The sequence below is a fragment of the Pan troglodytes genome, chromosome 2, assembly GCF_028858775.2.
Source record: "Pan troglodytes isolate AG18354 chromosome 2, NHGRI_mPanTro3-v2.0_pri, whole genome shotgun sequence".
Classification (NCBI taxonomy): domain Eukaryota; kingdom Metazoa; phylum Chordata; class Mammalia; order Primates; family Hominidae; genus Pan; species Pan troglodytes.
In genome coordinates, this window is record NC_086015.1 from 60,624,197 (window position 1) to 60,645,138 (window position 20,942).

Genomic DNA, 20,942 nt, shown 5'->3' on the forward strand with positions numbered 1-20,942 from the left:
TACATGGGTGTCAGGGACCCACTTGAGGAGGCAGTCTGACCCTTAGTAGAGCTTGAATGCTGTGCTGGGCGATCCACTGCTCTCTTCAGAGCCATCAGGCAGGGACGTTTAAGTCTGCTGAAGCTGCACCCACAGCCACCCCTTCCCCCTGGTGCTCTGCGTCAGAGAGGTAGGGGTTGTATCTATAAGCCCCTGACTGGGGCTGCTGCCTTTTTTTCAGAGATTCCCTGTCCAAAGAGGAGGAATCTAGAGAGGCAATCTGGCCACAGCAGCCTTGCTGAGCTGCGGTGGGCTCTGCCCAGTTCGAACTTCCAGGCCGCTTTGTTTACACTGTGAGGGTAGAACCACCTACTCAAGCCTCAGCAGTGGTGGATGCCCCTCACCCCACCAAGCTTGAGAGTCCCAGGTCAACCTCAGACTGTTGTGCTGGCAGGGAGAATTTCAAGTCAGTGGATCTTAGCTTGCTGAGCTCCTTGGGGATAGGACCTTCCAAGCCTGACTACTTGCAAGGCTCCCTGGCTTCCATCCCCTTTCCAGGAGAGTGAACAGTTCTGTCTCACTGGCATTCCAGGCACCACTGGGGTATGGAAAAAAAACTCCTACAGTTAGCTCGGTGTCTGCACAAACGGCCGCCCAGTTTTGTGCTTGAAATCCAGGGCCCTGGTGGCATAGGCACCAGAGGGAATCTCCTGGTCTGTGGGTGGCGAAGACTGTGGGAAAAGCACAGTATCTGGGCCAGAGTGCACCATTCCTCACAGCATGGCACATCCCTCATGGATTCCCTTGGGTAGGGAAGAGATTTCCCTGACCCTTTGCACTTTCTGGGTTGAGGTGGCGCCTCACCCTGCTTCGGCTCGCTCTCTGTGGGCTGCACCCACTGTCCAACCAGTCCCAATGAGATGAACTAGGTACCTAAGTTGGAAATGCAGAAATCACCCGCCTTCTGTGTCGATCTTGCTGGGAGCTACAGACCGGAGCTCTTCCTATTCGGCCATCTTGCCAACAACCCTCCATCTTCTAGAATTTTTATAGTTTCAGGTCTTAGGTTTAAGCCCTGAATCCATCTTGAGTTGATTTTTGTATAAGGTGAGAGATGAGGATCCAGTTTCATTCTCCTATATGTGCCTAGCCAATTATTCCAACACCATTTGTTGAAAAGGGTATCCTTTCCCCACTTCATGTTTTTGTTTGCTTTGTCGAAGATCAGTTGGCTGTAAGTATTTGGGTTTATTTCTGGGTTCTCTGTTCTGTTCCATTGGTCTATGTGCCTATTTCTATATGAGTACCATGCTGTTTTGGTGACTGCGGCCTTATAGTATAGTTTGAAATCAGGTAGTATGATGCCTCCAGATTTGTTCTTTTTGCTTAGTCTTGCTGTGGCTATGTGGGCTCTTTTTTGGTTCCATATGAAGTTTAGAATTGTTTTTTCTAACTCTGTGAAGAATGATGGTGGTATTTTGATGGGGATTATGTTGAATTTGTAGATTGCTTTTGGCAGTATGGTCATTTTCACAATGTTGATTCTACCCATCCATGAGCATGGGATGTGTTTCCATTTGTTTGTGTAATCTGTGATTTCTTTCAGCAGCGTTTTGTAGTTTTCCTTATAGAGGTCTTTCGACTCCTTTGTTAGGTATATTCCTAAGTATTTTGTATATTTTTTTGCAGTTGTGAAAGGGCTTGAGTTCTTGATTTCTCTGCTTGGTCGCTGTTGGTATATAGAAGAGCTACTGATTTGTGTCCATTAATCTTGTATCTGGAAACTTTGCAGAATTATTTTATCAGTTCTAGGAGCTTTCTGGAGGAGTCTTACGGACTCCTAAGGCAAACAGTTATATTGTCAGCAAACAGGGACAGTTTGACTTCCTCTTTACTGATTTGGATGCCCTTTATTTATTTCTGTTGTTTGATTGTTCTGGCTGGGACTTCCAGTACTACGTTGAAGAGGAGTGATGAGAGTGGGCATCCTTGTCTTGTTCCTGTTCTCAGAGGGAATGCTTTCAACTTTTCCCCATTCAGTATTATGTTGGCTGTGGGTTTGTCATAGATTGCTTTTATTACATTAAGGTATGTCCCTTGTATGCTGATTTTGCTGAGGGTTTTGATCATAAAGGATGCTGGATTTTGTCTAATGCTTTTTCTGCATCTATTGAGATGATCATGTGATTTTTGTTCTTAATTCTGTTTATGTGGTATATTACATTTATTGAGTATGTTAAACCATCCCTGCATCCCTGGTATGAAACCCACTTGATCATGGTGGATTATCTTTTTGATATGTTGATAGATTCAGTTAGCTAGTATTTTGTTAAGGATTTTAGCATCTATGTTCATCAAAGATACTGGTCTGTAGTTTTCTTTTTTGGGTGTGTCCTTTCCTGGTTTTGGTATTAGGGTGATGCTGGCTTCATAGAATGAATTAGGGAGGGTTCCTTCTTTCTCCATCTTGTGGAATAGCGTCAAAAGAATTGGTACCAATTACCTGAATGTCTGGTAGAATGCTGCTGTTAATCCATCTGGTCCTGGACTTTTTTTGTTGGTAATTTTTAAATTACCATTTCAATCTCACTGCTTGCTATTGGTCTGTTCAGGGTATCTAATTCTGATTTAAGCTAGGAGGGTTGTATTTTTCCAGGTCTTTACCCATTTCTTCTAGGTTTTCTAGTTTATGTGTGTAAAGGTGTTCATAGTAGCCTTGAATGATCTTTTGTATTTCAGTGGTGTCAGTTGTAATATCTCCTGTTTTGTTTCTTAGTGAGGTGTTTGGATTTTCTCTGTTCTTTTCTTGGTTAATCTTGCTAATCTATCCATTTTATTTATCTTTACAAAGAACCAGCTTTTTGTTTCATTTGTCTTTTGTATTTCTTTGTTTGTTTCAATTTCATTTAGTTCTGCTCTGATGTTGGTTGTTTCCTTTCTTCTGCTGGGTTTGGTTTGTTCTTGTTTCTCCAGTTCCTTGAGGTGTGACCTTAGATTGTCTGTCTGTGCTCTTTCAGACTTTTTTGATGTAGGCGTTTTAGGGCTATGAACTTTCCTCTTAGCACTGTCTTAACTGTATCCCAAAGGTTTTGATAGGTTGTGTCATTACTGTCGTTCAGTTCAAAGAATTTTTAAATTTTCATCTTGATTTCATTTTTGGCCCAGTGCTCATTCAGGGGCAATTTATTTAATTTCCTTGTATTTGTGTGGTTTTGAAGGTTCCTTTTGGAGTTAATTTCCACTTTTATTCCACTGTGGTCTGAGAGAGTGCTTGATATAATTTCAGTTTTCTTAAATTTATTGAGGCTTGTTTTATGGCCTATCATATAGTCTATTTTGGAGAAAGTTCCATGTGCTTTTGAATAGAATGTGTATTCTGTGGTTGTTAGACTAAATGTTCTGTATATATCTGTTAGGTCCATTTGTTCCAGGGTATAGTTTAAATCCATTGTTTCTTTGTTGACTTTCTGTCTTGATGACCTGTCTAGTCAGTGGAGTATTGAAGTCCTCCACTATTATGGTGTTGCTGTCTATCTCATTTCTTAGGTCTATTAGTAATTACAAGTTTGGGAGCTACAGTGTTAGGTGCATATATGTTTAGGATTGTGATGTTCTCCTGTTGGACCAGGCCTTTTACTATTATGTAATGTCGCTCTTTGTCTCTTTTAACCACTGTTGCTTTAAAGTTTGTTTTGTCTGATATAAGAATAGCTATCCTGTTTGCTTTTGGTGTCCATTTGCATGAAATGTGTTTTTCCACTCACATAAACTTAAAGTTTAGGTGAGTCTCCTAAGAGGGCAGATGGTTGGTAAGTTCTTATCCATTCTGCAGTTCTGTATCTTTTAAGTGGAGCCTTTAGGCCATTTACATTCAATGTTAATATTGAAATGTGAGGTACTGTTGCATTCATCATGCTGTTTGTTGCTTGTGTACTTTGGATTTGTTTTTTGTTTTTGTTTTTTAACTTGTATTTTTGTTTTATAGGTCCTCCTGTGTGATTTATGTTTTAAAGAGATTCTGTTTTGATGTGTTTCCAGGATTTGTTTCAAGATTTAGAGCTCCTTTTAGCAGTTCTTTTAGTGGTGGCTTGGTAATGGCGAATTCTCTCAGCATTTGTCTGAAAATGACTATATGATGCTTAGTTTTGCCAAATACAAAATTTGGCTGATAATTATTTTGTTTGAGGAGGCTGAAGATAGGGCCCCAATCTCTTCTAGCTTGTAGGGTTTCTGCTGAGAAATCTGCTGTTAATCTGATAGGTTTTCCTTTATAGGTTACCTGGTGCTTCTGTCTCACAGCTCTTAAGATTCTTTCCTTCGTCTTCACTTTGGATAACCCGATGACACTGTGCCTAGGCAGAGATCTTTTTGTGTTGAATTTCCCAGGTGTTCTTTGTGCTTCTTGTGTATGCATGTCTAGGTCTTTAGCAAGGCCAGGGAAGTTTTCCTCAATTATTCCCCTAAATATGTTTTGCAAGCTTTTAGAATTGTCTTCTCCCTCAGGAACACCAATTATTCTTAGGTTTGGTCATTCGAGCTCTGAATTTCTTTCTTCTACTTGTTCAATTCTATTGCTGAGACTTTCCAGAGCATTTCGTATTTCTAAAAGCGTGTCCACTTTCTTCGAGCTCTGAATTTCTTTCTTCTCCTTGTTCAATTCTGTTGCTGAGACTTACCAGAGCATTTCACATTTCTAAAAGTGTGTCCAAAGTTTCCTGAATTTTTGGTTTTTTCTTTAAGCTATCTATTTCACTGAATATTTCTCCCTTTACTTCTTGTATCATTTTTCTGATTTCCTTGCATTGGGCTTCGCCTTTCTCTGGTCCCTCTCTGATTAGCATAATAACTAACCTCCTGAATTCTTTTTCAGGTAAATCAGGGATTTCTTTTTGGTTTAGATCCATTGCTGGTGAAGTAGTGTGATTTTTGGGGGGGTGTTGACGAGCCTTGTTTTGTTATATTACCACAGTTGGTTTTCTGGTTCCTTCTTATTTGGGTAGGCTCTGTCAGAGGGATTGTCTAGGGCTGAAGACTGTTGTTCAGATTTTTTTGTCCCACAGGGTGTTCCCTATGTATTACGCTTCCCCCTTTTCCTGTGGATGTTGCTTCCTGTGAGCCTAACTGCAGTGATTATTGTCTGTCTTCTGGGTCCAGCCACCCAGTGAGTCTACTTGGCTCCGGGCTGGTGCTGGGAGTTGTCTGCACAGAGTGCTTATGTGAACTGTCTGTGGCTCTCTCAGCCGTGGATACCAGTGCCTGTTCTGGTGGAGGTGGTGGAGGATGCAGTGGACTCCATGGGACTCCTTAGCTTTGATGGTTTAATGCTCTATTTTTGTGCTGGTTGGCCTCCTGCCAGGAGGTGGTGCTTTCCAGAAAGCATCAGCTGTAGTAGTGTGGAGAGGGACCAGCCATGGCGAGGGCCCTAGAACTCTCAAGATTATATGTCTTTTGTCTTCCGATACCAGGGTGGATAGAGAAGGACCACCAGGTGGGGGCGGGGCTAGGTGTGTCTGAGGTCAGGCTCTCCTTGGGTGGGTCTTGCTGTGGCTGCTGTGGGGGACGGGGATGAGATTCCCAGGTCACTGGAGTAGTGTACCTAGGAGGATTATGGCTGCCTGTGCTGAGTCATGCAGGTTGTCAGGGAAGTGGGGGAAAGCCAGCAGTCACAGGCCTCACCCAACTCCCACACAAACCAAAGGGCCAGTCTCACTTTCACTGTGTCCCCCCACCCCCTCAAACGCCTGCAACATCCCCCGAGTCTGTTTCCAGTTATAGGGCCCAGCTATGAAAGAAGACCTCCCAGCTGCAAAAGAAAACGGCTTTAGTTCTTCCCCCACCTGTGGAGTCTGCAAGCCCAATTCATGCCCACCCCCTACCCCCCACGCCCAGTTCTGGCAAGGAAGCTTCTTGCCCTGTTCAAGTTGTTACAAAGTTCATCTAGAGAAGTAATTCTCCCTGTGGAGTTTTAACCCCTGCTCCTCTGGCCACCCTCCTGATGGACCCCTGTGGTGCCAGGCAGGGATCCTTGGGGATCCCACGAGCTCCCAGTGTCTTTCTGCTACTTCCTGTACCCATGTATTTCACTGGGCTCCGCTCTCTAACTTGACTCAGTCCCAGGTAAAGTCGGGAGCTTCTCCCGCAAACAGACTTTCAGCTTCTCCAGTGGGAGTCTGTGTTCGGGAGAGGAGGGTCTCCCTTTCCCACTTCCACAGTTGGGTCACTCACAGTATTTGGGGTGTCTCCCAGCTCCTGCAGCAGCAGTCTGCTTTCTTCAGAGGGTCCTCAGGATTGCTGGTCTGTTCTTGCAGTTGATCTATAGCTAAAATTCACAATGCAAGCCTCCACATGCTGCTGTGTCTGGAGCTGCAATCTAGTCCTGCCTCCCATCTGCCATGGTCCTCAACTCATATTTCCTTGCTTTTTTACATATTCTGCACCTTGATATCTGCGTATCTGGTATAACGATCACTTCTTCCAATTTTTTGAATTTGCTTTCATATCTATGATGGTGGTTGGGTAGGCACTTTGGCTTTGATTCTGGGTATGTGCAGTAGTGTAGTCTCTATAGGCTTTTTTTTGGCCGAAAACAGTATCTGTGGTATCTGTAATTTCCTTGGTGGCTTAGGGTGCAGTTGTTCGTGGAGGCTGTGGTAAAGTTTTGTTGTGAACGGGGACACCAAATGGACCAGTCGTTAGGTTGCAGGATGCTAGCAGTAGGCTGAGCATGCCTGTCCTTGGGCCCCAGGGCTGTATACACTGGCATCAGTGGTAGCAGGTCAAGCCAGGCCAATTATTGGGCTTCTAGATGGCTTGCTCAGGTGCTGAGAATGGTGGCAGTGGGTTCGGTGGGTGAGTAGGTTTTCAAGCCACTGGGCAGCAAACATGGGCAATGGCAGTAGTAGTAGTGGGACAACCCTCTGGGATCCAAGCAGCCAGTGGTGGTGTTGGCGGTGGCTATAATGGGCTGCGTGGGCCAGTCCCCAGACTTGCAGGTGGCATATGTGGGTGGGTGCCAGCTGTGATGGTAATGGCAGGTTGATTTGGCCCATACTCTAGGAGGAGTGCTCAGGTGCCAATGGTGGTGTCCTGGGCAGGGCAGTCCCCAGGTCCCTGGACCAATGTGCTTGGTTACTGGTGGAGATGCAGCAAGGCTGGGCAGACCTGCCCCCGGGTTCCCAAGGTGTTGTGTGCAGTGCTGGCTGTTGTAGGCAGGGGTGGGATGATTTCCCAGGCCACCAGCAGAATGCTTAGGTTGGGGCAGTAGCAGCTGCATTGTAGCTCTGCTACTAGGGAGGGTGGGTTTGCTTTCAGTGGGTTGCTCTTGCAGATGGTGAATGTCAGTGGGGCTCTAGGGATGTGGAGATGCAGGGGCTGTTGGGCCCCAGAGCAAGATGCAGGTCCACTAGGGACTGGGCTCTCAAAATAGTGCCATGCTGCAGTTCCTTCGGTCTTGGGTGTTTGTGGAGCCTAGTGTGAGCTCCCTCTTGAGCAGTGCTTTCATGTGGTCTCCAGGTAACGCCCTGTTAGTCTTGAGACCCACAAGAGTCAAGGGGCTGTCTGATGGTTAGGATTGTAGGAGTCCTTGATGGGCATGTGGATTGCTGGGGATTGCTCACTTTCCTTTTCCTCCAATTAGGCAGCCTCTGTAGACTCCTAGCTAATCCTGTCAAGACAGGCGGCTTTGCTTTCTTCCTTGCTTTTGATGCTTCCTGTCATGTTGAATTCCACTGTTCTCTGTTAGATCTACGTGAAGTATGATTGTCTACTCATTATTTTGGTTCCCCTCTGTGGAAGAGGTGAGCACTGAATGTATCTAGTCAGCCATCTTGAATTCCCTCCTGCTTAGATTTTTATTTTTGACAATGATTTACGTGATTGCTTATGACTAGAAAGCCATCACTGCCCAGGTAGAAGAGAAGCGCAGGAAGAAACAACTGGAGGAAGAGCAAAGAAAGAAGGAAGAACAAGAAGAGGAGCTTCGCTTAGCACAGGAACGTGAAGAGATGCAGAAACAGTATGAAGAAGACATACTTAAGCAAAAACAAAAGGAAGTAGGTATTTACATTCTAATTGTAACTTTGGTTTTTGTTTGTGTTTTTGAGACAGGGTCTCACTCTTTTGCCCAGGTTGGAGTGCAGTGGTGCAATCATAGCTCACTGCAGTCTTGACCTCTGGGCACAAGTTGTCCTTCCACCTTGGTCTCCTCAGTAGCGGGGACTACAGGCACGTACCAACACATTTGGCTAATTTTTTTGTTGGTCTGTGGAGACAGGGTCTCACTATGTTCAAGCGATCCTCCCACCTCAGCCTCCTAAAGTGTTGGTATTACAGGTGTGAGCTACCATGCTTGGCCTCCTAATTGTAACATTTTAGAATAAAAATGGATATGTTTTTAAAGGAAAAATAACCAGAAGTTGAACATTTCTATTATTTTGAATTGTGAAGCTATGTATGGAAATGTCAGACCTTCACATAAAGTTAGCAAAGAGAGAAGCTTGAGAAAGTTTTATTATTTCACATGATACAGTTCTCAAATGTTATATTGGTTTGGCTTTTTTCTGTTGAGGAGGTCAAGATGAATTATTACAGCACAAAGCAAGTTACCTATGTGCTTCATTTTTATCTACTCCTAGTTTCTTTGCTTCATTTCTAAGCAATAATTATTATATCAATAATTATTCTAGGTATGTTAAGAGAAATGATTGGCCTATCATTATCCACTTAGGAACATACATTTGCAGAATAATTGGCTGGGATTGATGATACAATTTGTGACTGTTAGAGATCTCTGTGTTAAATGGCCTTTTTAAAAAGTAGATACCTAGTTGGCTAGGAGAACCCTAAGTGGTGCAGACAAGATAGGTATGTATGGTGGTGGTACCATATTTGAGCTAACCTAACAAAAATACTCACTTGCTAAAGTTTTAAAGTGTAGAGTACTTTAAACATTTTCTTGCCTTTTGCTGCAGTTTTCCCACTTGGCAACCTTCACTCCAAAATTGGCTGGTAAAGGGACACATGGTCTGGGTTCCAGTTTCATTGAGTTGATAGGCTGAGCCAGTTACCCCTAGGTAACATGAGGAAATCAGTAAAGTATCATTTGAACCGCAAGAAATGGTCATAAATCTTGTGTTTACCTTTTAAAATCTATTTTTAAATGTAATAAAAGTTTTTAAAACTTTGAAAACTTTTAGTATAAATTTGAAATGGGTAAAAAGAGTTATATTTGTGATTGAATACAGCTGTAGAAAAAGATGTTAAAATGTAAGCTCCAAAAGGGCAGGAACTTTGCCTTGTTGACCGTTGTACCCTTAGTGTCTAAACAAGTGGCTGATACATAGGAGAAGCTTAGAAAATGTTTACTGAGAGGAAATAGTCAAGTCTTTGTATGTTTAATAGTTGAATTTAGTAACACATCAATATTGACAGGAAATCATGACTCTCAAGACAAATGAGCTATTCCAGACAATGCAGCGAGCACAGGAACTGGCACAGAGACTAAAACAAGAACAAAGAATCCGAGAATTGGCGCAAAAGGGACATGACACTTCTAGATTGATTAAAAATCTTGGTGGTAAGGGCTTAACCAGAACTTTATTAATATTTTTAGAAGATGATTGTAAATAATTCCTTTTTATCTTTGTTTGGAGACAAGGACTCATTCTGTTGCACAGGCTAGAGTGCAGTGGTGCCATCACAGCTCACTGCAACCTCATATTTTTTGTAGACATGGAATCTCGCTTTGTTGCCCAGGCTGGTCTTGCTGCCTTCAGATGACTCTCCCACCTTGGCCTCCCAAAGTGTTGGGATTACAGGTGTGAGTCACTGCACCCAGCCTAAATGATTGCCTATTTTTAATACCTTTAATATACCTACTATTCTTGTAGGAATATCAGACTTTAAACTAGTATAATTTTATAAATAGGAATGCTTAATTTATGTGGAAAATTGCAATAAAAGCAGAACTAAAGGTTAAAATGTGTTAATGTTAAAATAATAGGTAAAATGTGTACTTTTTGTGTCTTTTTACAGAGAACAATTATTAAATGATCTCCCTAAATTCAGTAACTGATAGGAATGTGGGTAACTTTTTGTAAAAAAATTTTTATTGCAGTGTTCATTCTGATTAAGTGAAAATTATTGTATTTAGTTGCTGCTATACATAATTTTTATTAATATTCCTTAAGTGTTGTTTTATCAGGTAATTTCTCTTTGCCAGTTGATACAATACAAATGGAATATAATGCATCTAACATTTCAAATTCAAGACATGATTCTGATGAAGTCAGTGGTAAAATGAATACATACATGAATTCTACGACTTCTCCTAAGAAGGATACTGGTGTGCAAACAGGTATTTGTGTGGAAATTGTGGTTTGATTTAAAATTTACTTAAAGTCATAATTAAAGCAATTAGAATTAAGTTCAATTTAAAAGTTCAAAAATTAACGAAACTTGAGGTTTTCAGTAAGAGTTACAAAATAAAGGGATAACAGCTTTGTTGAAACATGTCATGTACCACAAAATTTATCCTACAGTTTAGTCTTTTTTGGTATTCAGTGGTGCAACCATTACCACAATCAATTCTAATTTTGATCACTCTAGAAAGAAACACTGTACCCATTACTTGCCACTTTCTATTTCTCTTTTCTCCTCCAGTTAACATTCTGTCTCTGAATATTTTTGCCTGTTGTGGACATTTCATGTAACTGGAATTAGACCACATAACCGTCTTCTCTGGCTTCTTTCTCTCTTAGCATGTTTTAAGGTTCATCCATGTTGTAGCATGTGTCAGTACTTCATTCCTGTTTGTCACTGAATAAATATTACATTTATAATACCACATTTTTATTCATGAGTTGATGAACATTTGGGTTATTTCCACTTTTTGGCTATGAATATGCTGCTGTGAACATTCATATATAGATTTTTGTGGATGTACATTTTTAGTTCTTTTGAGAGAAGAGTAGAATTGCTGAGTCATGAGTAACAGGTACTGTATGTTTAGCATTTTGAGGAACCACCAAACTCTTCTCCAAAGCAGTGGTACCATTTTACATTCCCACCATCAGTGCATGTGGGTTCTGATTCTCTATATCCTTGCCAGCCCTTGTTATTCTACTGGTTGTGAAGTGGTATCTCAGGTGGTTTTGGTTTGCATTTCCCCCAGTGACTGATGATGTTGAGCATCTTTTCATGATTATCAGTTCATAGAAATGGAAATTAGAGTGGTGGCTGCCAGTGGTTGGGAGTATGTGGTTGTTCTTTAATGAGTATAGAGGTTCGGTTTTGTTGAAAATTAATGAAAGAAAAAAGTCTTAGAGGGCAATAATTGTTTAATGTTTTGGGGAAAATTATTTAATATTGAAAAGTTTACAATTTTTAAAAATCATTTGAAACTTTTTTTTAGATGACTTAAATATAGGAATATTCACCAATGCAGAATCACATTGTGGATCATTAATGGAGAGGGACATCACAAATTGTTCATCTCCTGAGATTTCGGCAGAACTTATTGGACAGTTTAGCACCAAGAAAAACAAGCAAGAACTAACTCAGGATAAAGGAGCCAGCTTAGAAAAAGAAAACAATCGGTGTAATGACCAGTGTAATCAGTTCACAAGAATAGAGAAACAAACAAAACACATGAAGAAATATCCTAAAAGGCCTGATTGGAATATAAATAAGCCACCTAAAAGGTATATTCCAGCATCAGAAAAGTACCCTAAACAGCTTCAAAAGCAGAGAGAAGAAAAAAAAGTAAGGAGGCAGATGGAATTGCTTCATTTGGTAGAAAAAAATAATCCTGGGCACCTCTCTCAAAACAGAGGCATTTCACCAGAAATTTTTCATTCATCTCATCAAGAAACGGAGTCAAAGTTGAGGTGGCATCTAGTCAAAAAGGTAAAGCTCTTCCATCTTAGATGATGTGTTGACGTTTCTGGATTCAAAACACAGTTTCTCATATGTATGCTTTGGTAAGGCTGCTCTGATCTGTTTCAGTTTACATTAGGGATCAGCAAACTATATCCCATGGGCAAATCCAGGCTGCTGCCTGTTTTTGGAAAGTTTTATACAAACATAGTCAACTCATTCTTTTATGAATTGTCTGTGGCTGACTTCACACACCAGACTAGCAACAGAAACAATATGGCCCACAAAGCTGAAAAGGTTTCCTTATGCTTATCGAGTCCTTTACACTTACACAACTTCTATAGATGAATGTTGTGTATTCAAATACCCCTTTAAAACCCTTGTTTATAGTCCACATAGACAGAGGTTTGGGAGATTAGGAACTCCCAAGGATTAGTTTTGACTCTGGAAAAAACTAAATATCTATTCCATTGCTCAGTCAGTACCTGTTATTCAAATATTACCCTCAGATTATTTCAACAAGTAGCCCTAAAAATATTTGTGGGGACATGTGAAAATGCTATATATTCCTTTCTGCATTTATCTATCCATATTTTAGGGAGAAGAGCCTCTGAATATTCATTCATTCAGCAAGGAAAGGTAAGTATGCATCAGATTAATTCCGCAGCTACTTAGTGCTTTCTATGTGGGACAAAAAAGGGATTCAAGATCTGGACAGCATCATATGGTATATGTAGAGAACAATCAGAAAGGGTGTGGCTTCCAGGTGAGGGTTAGAGGTTTAAGGGATAGTGTGGCACTCTAGCAGGAGCTTGAAGGCCCAAGTTGGACTGGGCCTAGGCAGGAATGTAGATAACATTTACTTTTATCTCTAGACTTAACTAAGTGATTTTGATATTCCAGGTATGTCATTAGCAGAATAGGCATTCTGCTTTGGGAGGAGGGATGGCTGGGGGCTGTGAATGGGAAGAAATGACTGATAAGGACAATGAGAAATTCAGTCAGTTAATGAGAGATTTAGAACCATTAGAATTTTTATTTGTGCATGAACCAGCTGGTTTAGTTGTCTCAGAATGGGGCTCTAAAAACAAGTTTCATTCAAATGGTGAGTACATTATTGTATGGTGAATTATCTAAGGAGAAACAGTAGGCTCAGATTAACCAAGCCAGCAGTGTTCCTCAGGATCTAGGAATTAAATTTCTCCCTTGTGCTACAGTACACATACCATAGCTAGTGCTAGTAAAAACATAAATGAATACCATTCTCTTCCCCGGTTTTATGGAACAATATTATAGAGTTCAGGCTTCTATGCATACATTCCCAAAGGTGTTACAGGTACATTTAGAATAAAGTGAAATGGGTCAGGCATATGGCTCACGCCTGTAATCCCAGCACTTTGGGAGGCCGAGGCAGGTGGATCACCTGAGGTCAGGAGTTCAAGACCAGCCTGGCCAACATGGTGAACCCCGTCTCTACTAAAAATACAGAAACTAGCTGGGCACTGTGGCGTGCGCCTGTAATCCCAGCTACTTGGGAGGCTGAGGCAGGAGAGTTGCAGTGAGCTGAGATCGTGCCACTGCACTCCAGCCTGGGCAACAGAGCAAGACTTCTCTCATAAATAAAGTGAAATGTGATTAAAGAGATATACTTAATCTAAATACACAATTTTTTACTAAGGCTATTTTTTTTTTAAATAGGTCTCCATCATCACCAGTTCCAGTAGTGAAAAACAGAACCCAACAAACTCAAAATACATTACATTTACCACTAAAAAACAGTAGCTATGAGAGAGAGAATTTGATCTCAGGAAGTAATCAAACAGAATTATCATCTGGGATTTCTGAATCATCCCATTTTATTCCGTATGTTCGAACAAATGAGATCTATTACCTTGATCCCGATGCACCATTGTCTGGGCCTTCAACCCAGGACGCTCAGTACCAAAATTCACAAGGTAAGTAAATATTAAGCATTCTAACTGTAAAAATTGAAGACCCTTGTAAACCCCCAACAACTTTAAATTCCAAATTAGTAATTCCTGCACTTAAGACATATTCAAGAAACTTTATAGAACTAAGTTTTTCTTAGTACTTTCCTAGGATACATATTTATTATAATGACTCCTGACAATATTATATAGCACAGGGCTATGTCATTTTACTAATGTAATTGACTGACTTGTTACTTACTTTCATCTGGCTTTAGACTGTGGCCAAAAACGACAGCTATTTGATTCTGACTGTGTCAGGGATCCACTTCTTAATCCTAACATGGTGAAAAATAGGGATCGACAGCAAGCAATCCTTAACGGACTTTCAGAACTGAGACAGGTATGAGCTTTTTCAAGTGTAGATATGTCTGTTCTTTATGTGGCTTGGGCGGTTGGGGGAACCTGTTGAACGGTTGTTTTAAGTTACTTTGGTACATCCCAGGATTTAACAAAAATATTTCAGTTCCTGTATGTTTGTTAGACACAAATAAAATGGGACTTTCCTAAGACTTGCTTTTACATTGCCATCTTTGAGTAGTTCTTTCCAGTACGAAATCATCAGACAGTTCTAAAATTAAGACAAGTTTATTGAGTAAAAAATGCATACATTGGAACGGCAAAACATCAATAAGGCCCTAAAACAAAAAATAATACAGTTATGCTTTAACAAATTCTTAGCAATGTGGCCCACGCTTTTTAAAAAATTGACGTGTTGGCAGTGTTAGAACATTGACGTACATCCCAAATAGTAATAAATTCAGTATGAAATTATACGCATAACCTTACTCACCATACTACTTTTTCTCCCAAACTATTGTGACTTCTTTTTGCTCTCTGATTAAAACAAACAGGTAACATCCTTACACCTTCGCTCCATCCCTTGGGCTTTAAAAAGAATGGCTGTAGTTAGTTTTGATTCACTATATACTCTCTGTACTTGAGGAAGAGTAAGCTGTGTTTAAAAGTGCCCTTTTCCATGTCGTCATGTACCAATACCCTCTGCATTTCAAAATGTTGACTCAGATGTTTTTCCCTCTATAGAACTAGAAAATTGTCCCCCGACTTTGGTCTATTTACTCATTTGAAGACAAACAGGGTTACTAAGAGTTTTACATAAGTTATTTCTTTAGAGTGACAAAGTGTTTGTTAGTTTACTTCTTGCTTAGTGGAGACAAAAATTGTGAGATAAAGAGGAAGGAATAGGATGTACACATTTACCCATCAATATAGCACCCAGTGTTATTTCAGCAGGACCCTTCTGTTAGCATCTAAGGTAAGGTTAGGACAGTGAAGATAAAATACTGGATGTTGGCCAGGAGCAGTGGCTCAAGCCTGTAATCCCAGCACTTTGGGAGGCTGAGGCAGGCAGATCATGAGGTCAGGAGATCAAGACCATCCTGGCTAACACAGTGAAACCCTGTCTCTACTAAAAATAATACAAAAAGTTAGTTAGCCAGGTGTGGTGGTGGGTGCCTGTAGTCCCAGCCATTTGGGAGGTTGAGGCAGGAGAATGGTGTGAACCTGGGAGGCAGAGCTTGCAGTGAGATTGCACCACTGTACTCCAGCTTGGGCGACAGAGCGAGACTCCGTCTCCAAAAAAAAAAAAAAAAAACAAAAACAAAACACTGTATGTTAAGGGAGACGCCTTCAGTATCTAAGAGCACTTGGGGGTGGACTGGGGGAGAAGGGATGACTTCATTTACCCCCATAGTTATGGAGTCTTGAGTTTTAAGAAAATTTTCATCCCTATTGATTTTTATGCTAAAAATAGAATCTTTCTTACAAATGTGATAGCTATATATCCAAATGAGGTGGTCTAGTACAAGCATTTCTGAAAAAATTTTTGAATGAATGACAAAATTTTATCCTAAGCGATATGTTTTCCAAGTGAATATAATTCTAGTTTAACACAACATTGCAAGTCAGGTGTGCACATTTTACTAACAAACATATATCAATGTGATTTCAGGGCCTTCTCCAGAAGCAAAAGGAGTTGGAAAGTAGTCTCCTGCCTTTAGCTGAAAATCAAGAAGAGAATTTTGGTTCTTCATTTTAAATGTAGAAAATCAAATCCTTCACATTTGATTTGTGTCTTCCAAATTATAAAATGTGCTCACTGGCTCAACTGTATTTTTCAAATAGCCTAGATTTACTTATTTTTTTAAATGCTCATTAAAAACTTGTATACTATGTAGTAAAATGCTGTACTTGTTCTATACAATAAAACAGATACTTCTTTTGTAAAAGCTTAGTAGTAAAAAAAAAAAAAAAAAAAAAAAAAAAAAACCGGTTCTTCTGCTCTGTCACCACCTGGGTATTGAAGCCCTATAAAAACACTTTCTACTTACCTTAATATAGTCTGGCGTTGCTGGGACCTCACAGTGTTCTTTCACACTTTTTATGTAACTTAGGAACTGAAATACCACTCATGCATTTGTTCTAAAGTGCCAAAGTTCTGTCTAACTTATTAACACGTCTAGACCCATAACTCCATAACTTTTACTGAAATAACACAAATTCAGTTTAGGCTCCTTCTCTAAATCCTGACATTTATTTGCACTATGACATTTATTTGTAGAAATTGCAATTTTCAAAAACATTTTTATAAGTTAGCATTAGTAACAAGTTAGTAATTAGTATTAGAGGCAGTAGTTAGGAATAGATACGGGTTTGAAAGCTATCTCCACTGTATCTGTCTAGTATAGCATTAATGTGTTCAACAAATGGTAATTACTACTAAGACCACCTCAAAAATATATTCCCATTATACTTCCATTTTGCTAAAACTAATTTAAAAATCAAATTGTTCAATGCCTTTGATAAACAGAAGCCTATCTTTTGAAATAAAAAATTTAATTTCATTAAATCAAGGATTGCGCAGGTACTGAAAATTATCCAATACTCTCAAAAAGTTACCAGAATTTTAGCAATAGGCAGTTTTTACATGACTAAGCCTAGAGATAAAAAATGTGTCCTATGTACATAGTTTATTATCTAAATGAAACTGCATTGTTAGATAAATCTTGAGGTATCGAGCCAAAATCCTGTAAATATTAACACTGCTATTACTGACTTATACCTGTGTAAACACAGTATACAAAAGCCTACATCAAAATAATTCACTTCAACAAAAGTACTTTGTATCAGGTGACATTAGAGAAAAAGAAGTAAAGCCTTTGCTGTTTACCGTCCTCCTGCAAGCATCTGATTTTACACATAAAACAGGCTTCAATTTGAAGCCTAAGTACAGGTAACATACAAAAAGTAAAACTTAGAAGTGCCAACATGAGATAATTCAAGTACAATATATGTTAAAAATATATATTTATTTCAATTTTTAGATGCTTCAACTGTTACAGGCCATCATGATTTAAATAAAAGAAAAAACATTTGAGAAAGAACAAGAACCTTTTGTTTAGAGAATGAAATATAAATTGTTAATAAACAAAGTCCACAACAATCTCTTAAAAAAAAGTTACTACAGTTATTTCTCTTGTGAATATGGCCTGGAAGAATCACTTTTCCCCCAACTTAAGGGAGGTGGAGATTTATCTCTATCCAAGCTTTCAGTATAAGCAGATAAGAAGTAATTCTCATTTTCTTGAGTCTGACTTGATGAAAGGGCATATGGTGTCCCCAAAAATGTCTGATGAGTGAGAACATTAAAATGACTAAACTGATGGGACATATTTAATTGACTATGATAAACCTGAAAGTTACTATATGAATCTTGTTCTGCTGAATTGCTGTTCTGTCCTTCAGAGCATACTATATCAATAGAAGTTCTCTCTTCAGAATCAAGATAAGTCTTATCTTCTAATAAACTGTTTTGCACATCAGGAGACGATTGCAACTCAATTTGAGTATTCTTTTTTTGATCTTTTCCACGTGATCCTTTGGTCTCTTTCTCCCATATTTCTGAATGAAAATTGCTGCATACTTCTATATGTGAGATTTCATCCCCTGAATCCAGAGACATATCCTCTTCATCCTTTTCATCGTTTTCTAAAAGAGCTACATTTAAAAAACAAAAAGTCCTCCTCTATTGAAATACACAGTTTGTTTAAGTTTTAAAATTATACACTACTCACACAATATAACGCGTCAGGGTCTGCAAGTCCACAATCCCTTAAAGCTTGGTCTTCTGCCACAAGTTCACTTAGTCACAACACTCACACTAGATGTGAATGTCCAGATAATCCGATGCTAAAAGCTTCTGCGAAATGTGTTCACGTTTAATGTTGGGAAATCCCAACTCCCAGCTCCAAAGGGGTTAATGTCAAAACAGCATCTAAAGTTATACGGTAATTCAGTATTTGACAAGACAAATATAAAATAAAATTTTTTGACATCTAGCTTCACTGGATTACTAAACTAGTTGGTTAGCACTAAATGAATGATCATTTCTGCTTTTTTTCATCAAAAACAAAAGTACATCTTTCATTTTACACAGAACCTGGAACCAAAGCAGAGGCCATCTCACAAAAGATTAAAGCTATGACAGCTCTACTATCTTGCAATTAAATTGCTTTATGCATGTGGGGAAATCTAGTAGCTCAATGCTAAATCGCCATATCTGGTTTCCTACCTTTTTATTAATATAACCCCTTTGCTGACAATAGTAACCAATAATGCTTACAAACCCTCAAAGACAAAATGCATACTCCATAGTATGCACTGTCTACAATATAGATAGAAATGCATAATCTATAATAACTTACAACTTACACTGGCTACAGTATAATAAATGAGCAGATCTTGTGCATGCTAAGTATTAGAATGATAAATGTCTTGAAACACTTGCCCTATGGCTGTTTATACTGAGGTACGTGGTTTCAAAATGGTCATTTCATTATTTGGTAACAGCAAAACCATTCCTCTTTTTCTGTCTGCGTTAAAGAAAATGAAAACCACTGAAAAGTTACCTGACTGCGACTCAAGATTCTCATTAGCACCAAGCTGTGGAAGGTTTTCTTCTGTGATTGAATTGTGATAGCCCACAAGATTTTTAAAGTTTTGCATGAAGTCTTCAGCAGTTGCAACCACTATTCCATTATCTGTATAACTGGAAAGCATCTTGATGTTCTTCTCTAAATTAAGAAAAAGTTTCATGTATGAAACACTTCAAAATATAGACAGCCCCTAGCCCTCACAAAATCTTTTCCTTCACATTTTCAGAATCAAAGCTTAGCAATACCCACCACAGCCCCATAAAATCCTTTCATTCACATTCCTATATTCATAGTAGAAAGCTTAGGAGTGCTCTCTTTACCTGTTAAAAAGACTATGTGTCGTTGCTGTATGTTCTGAGCCTGAAGTCTGATAAGGCAATCCAATTCTGGAGCATTTCGAGTTTGTGAATCACAATTGTGGTATGACAAAATTTCAACCAGATGTTTCTTCTGATAGACATTCAGAAGCGTCAACAGACTTAGAGCTTTAGCATTCAATCTGTGAAATTAAGCAGTTCAGTTTCTGGGTCTGTACTTCTAAAATTTAGTATGGAAATTTCTGCTTTAGATTAAAATTCAATTTCTCCACTGAGGCAACTAATGACAACTGCACTGCTTTAGCTCTCTGCCTGATGTAGGGGGTGTGCTTCTTTGGAAAGAAAGAAAGAAGGGCTAAGTCCAGGGGTTTCTTGGTCGCGAGGCCTCAGGGCCAGCTATACAGCTTAGGCTAAAATCTCAGCTGATTATTCTACTTACTAAATAATAAATTATGATTACCTTTATTAATTTTGAACTTTAATGAAGGACTTAAAGGGACAAAAACAGTATAAATCCTTCCTTCAAAAAACACAATATATGGACCAGGCCTGGTGGCTCACACCTGTAATCCCAAAACTGGGAGGCCAAAGCAGTTGGATCACCTGAGATCAGGAGTTCGAGACCAGCCTGGCCAACATGGTGAAACCCCATCTCTACTCAAAATTCACAATTAGCCGGATGAGGTGGCTCATGCCTGTAATCCCAACTACTTGGGAGGCTGAGGCAGAAGAATCACTTGAACCCAGGAGGCAGAGGTTGCAGTGAGCTGAGACTGCTCTATTACACTCCAGTCTGGGCAACAAGAACAAAACTCTGTCTTAAAAAATAAAACTAAATACACTATTATGGCTCTAAGCTATTTCTTTTTTTTTTTTTTTTTTTTTTTGAGACAGAGTCTCACTCTGTCGCCAGCCTGGAGTGCAGTGGTGCAATCTCGGCTTACTGCAACCTCCGCTTCCCGGGTTCAAGCGATTCTCCTGCCTCAGCTTCCCGAGTAGCTGGGACTACAGGTGTATGCCACCACACCCAGCTAATTTTTGTATTTTTAGTACAGATGGGGTTTCACCATGTTGGACAGGATACTTTCAATCTCCTGACCTTGTGATCCACCCGCCTCAGCCTCCCAATGTGCTGGGATTACAGGCGTGAGCCACCGTGCCCGGCCAGCTCTAAGCTGTTTCTATATTGCAAGGGACAAGGCAACAAGTGGAGATAAGCTTTTAAAAGTGAATTGCTACAACAAATTAAATACTCAAAAATTATTTAAGCCTGAATTTCCTGAACAGTGTACCATGGAATGTCGTATTTTAAGAAATTTTTGTGGTATAAAGTTTAAGGAAATAATGATTGACACAATGTAAATTCTTTTAACTAGAGTTCTTCATATCCTTTAATGTGTAAATACATTTTATAGACTTTACTAGTAGAATATAGTGTCCCAAACATGCCTGATTACCATAATCATTTATGGAATCTCTCAAGTGACTAGTGTTCCAAAGATCACACTTGGAGAAGTGACTTCCATGCATTTTAGAAATTATCTATATATACATGAATTGATGTCCTACTCACAAATCACCAGGTCAAGATTAATCCTTGTCCAAATATATGTAATTTTATTAGCTACCTATAAAGTAGTCAGTTGGGAGAGGGCCTGATGTAGTTGGCACATACAGTTCAATTAAAAAAGGAAAATGCTGGCCAGGCACAGTGGCTCACACCTGTAATCCCAGCACTTTGGGAGGCCGAGGCAGGTGGATCACCTGAAGACAGGAGTTCGAGACCAGCCGGGCCAACACGGTGAAACCCCATCTCTACTAAAAATACA

The 20,942-nt window shown here is 39.7% G+C and overlaps 2 protein-coding genes across 56 annotated transcripts in view; one reads left to right on the forward strand and one right to left on the reverse strand.

The window, feature by feature from the left end:
• CCDC66 (coiled-coil domain containing 66) overlaps nucleotides 1–16,034 on the forward strand; it is a 52,811-nt gene extending 36,777 nt beyond the window's left edge. For 25 of the 42 annotated variants that reach the window (XM_001173553.5, XM_063806864.1, XM_063806871.1 and 22 more), the window contains 8 exons: nucleotides 7,869–8,030; nucleotides 9,409–9,553; nucleotides 10,199–10,333; nucleotides 11,390–11,883; nucleotides 12,452–12,492; nucleotides 13,552–13,808; nucleotides 14,060–14,184; nucleotides 15,814–16,034. In XM_001173553.5, the coding sequence (XP_001173553.1) occupies nucleotides 7,869–8,030; nucleotides 9,409–9,553; nucleotides 10,199–10,333; nucleotides 11,390–11,883; nucleotides 12,452–12,492; nucleotides 13,552–13,808; nucleotides 14,060–14,184; nucleotides 15,814–15,900 (1,446 nt within the window). In that variant the 3' untranslated portion in view covers nucleotides 15,901–16,034. Of the gene's footprint in view, nucleotides 1–7,868; nucleotides 8,031–9,408; nucleotides 9,554–10,180; nucleotides 10,334–11,389; nucleotides 11,884–12,451; nucleotides 12,493–13,551; nucleotides 13,809–14,059; nucleotides 14,185–15,813 lie in introns of all 42 variants that reach the window. The other 17 variants (XM_009445668.5, XM_063806860.1, XM_009445672.5 and 14 more) reach the window with 3 other exon arrangements.
• A 1,117-nt stretch (nucleotides 16,035–17,151) lies between these two features.
• TASOR (transcription activation suppressor) overlaps nucleotides 17,152–20,942 on the reverse strand; it is a 60,516-nt gene continuing 56,725 nt past the window's right edge. For 7 of the 14 annotated variants that reach the window (XM_016941342.4, XM_001173403.7, XM_009445666.5 and 4 more), the window contains 3 exons: nucleotides 19,117–19,295; nucleotides 18,770–18,934; nucleotides 17,152–17,858 (listed from right to left, as the gene is read on the reverse strand). In XM_016941342.4, the coding sequence (XP_016796831.1) occupies nucleotides 17,329–17,858; nucleotides 18,770–18,934; nucleotides 19,117–19,295 (874 nt within the window). In that variant the 3' untranslated portion in view covers nucleotides 17,152–17,328. The other 7 variants (XM_054681992.2, XM_054681990.2, XM_054681991.2 and 4 more) reach the window with 4 other exon arrangements.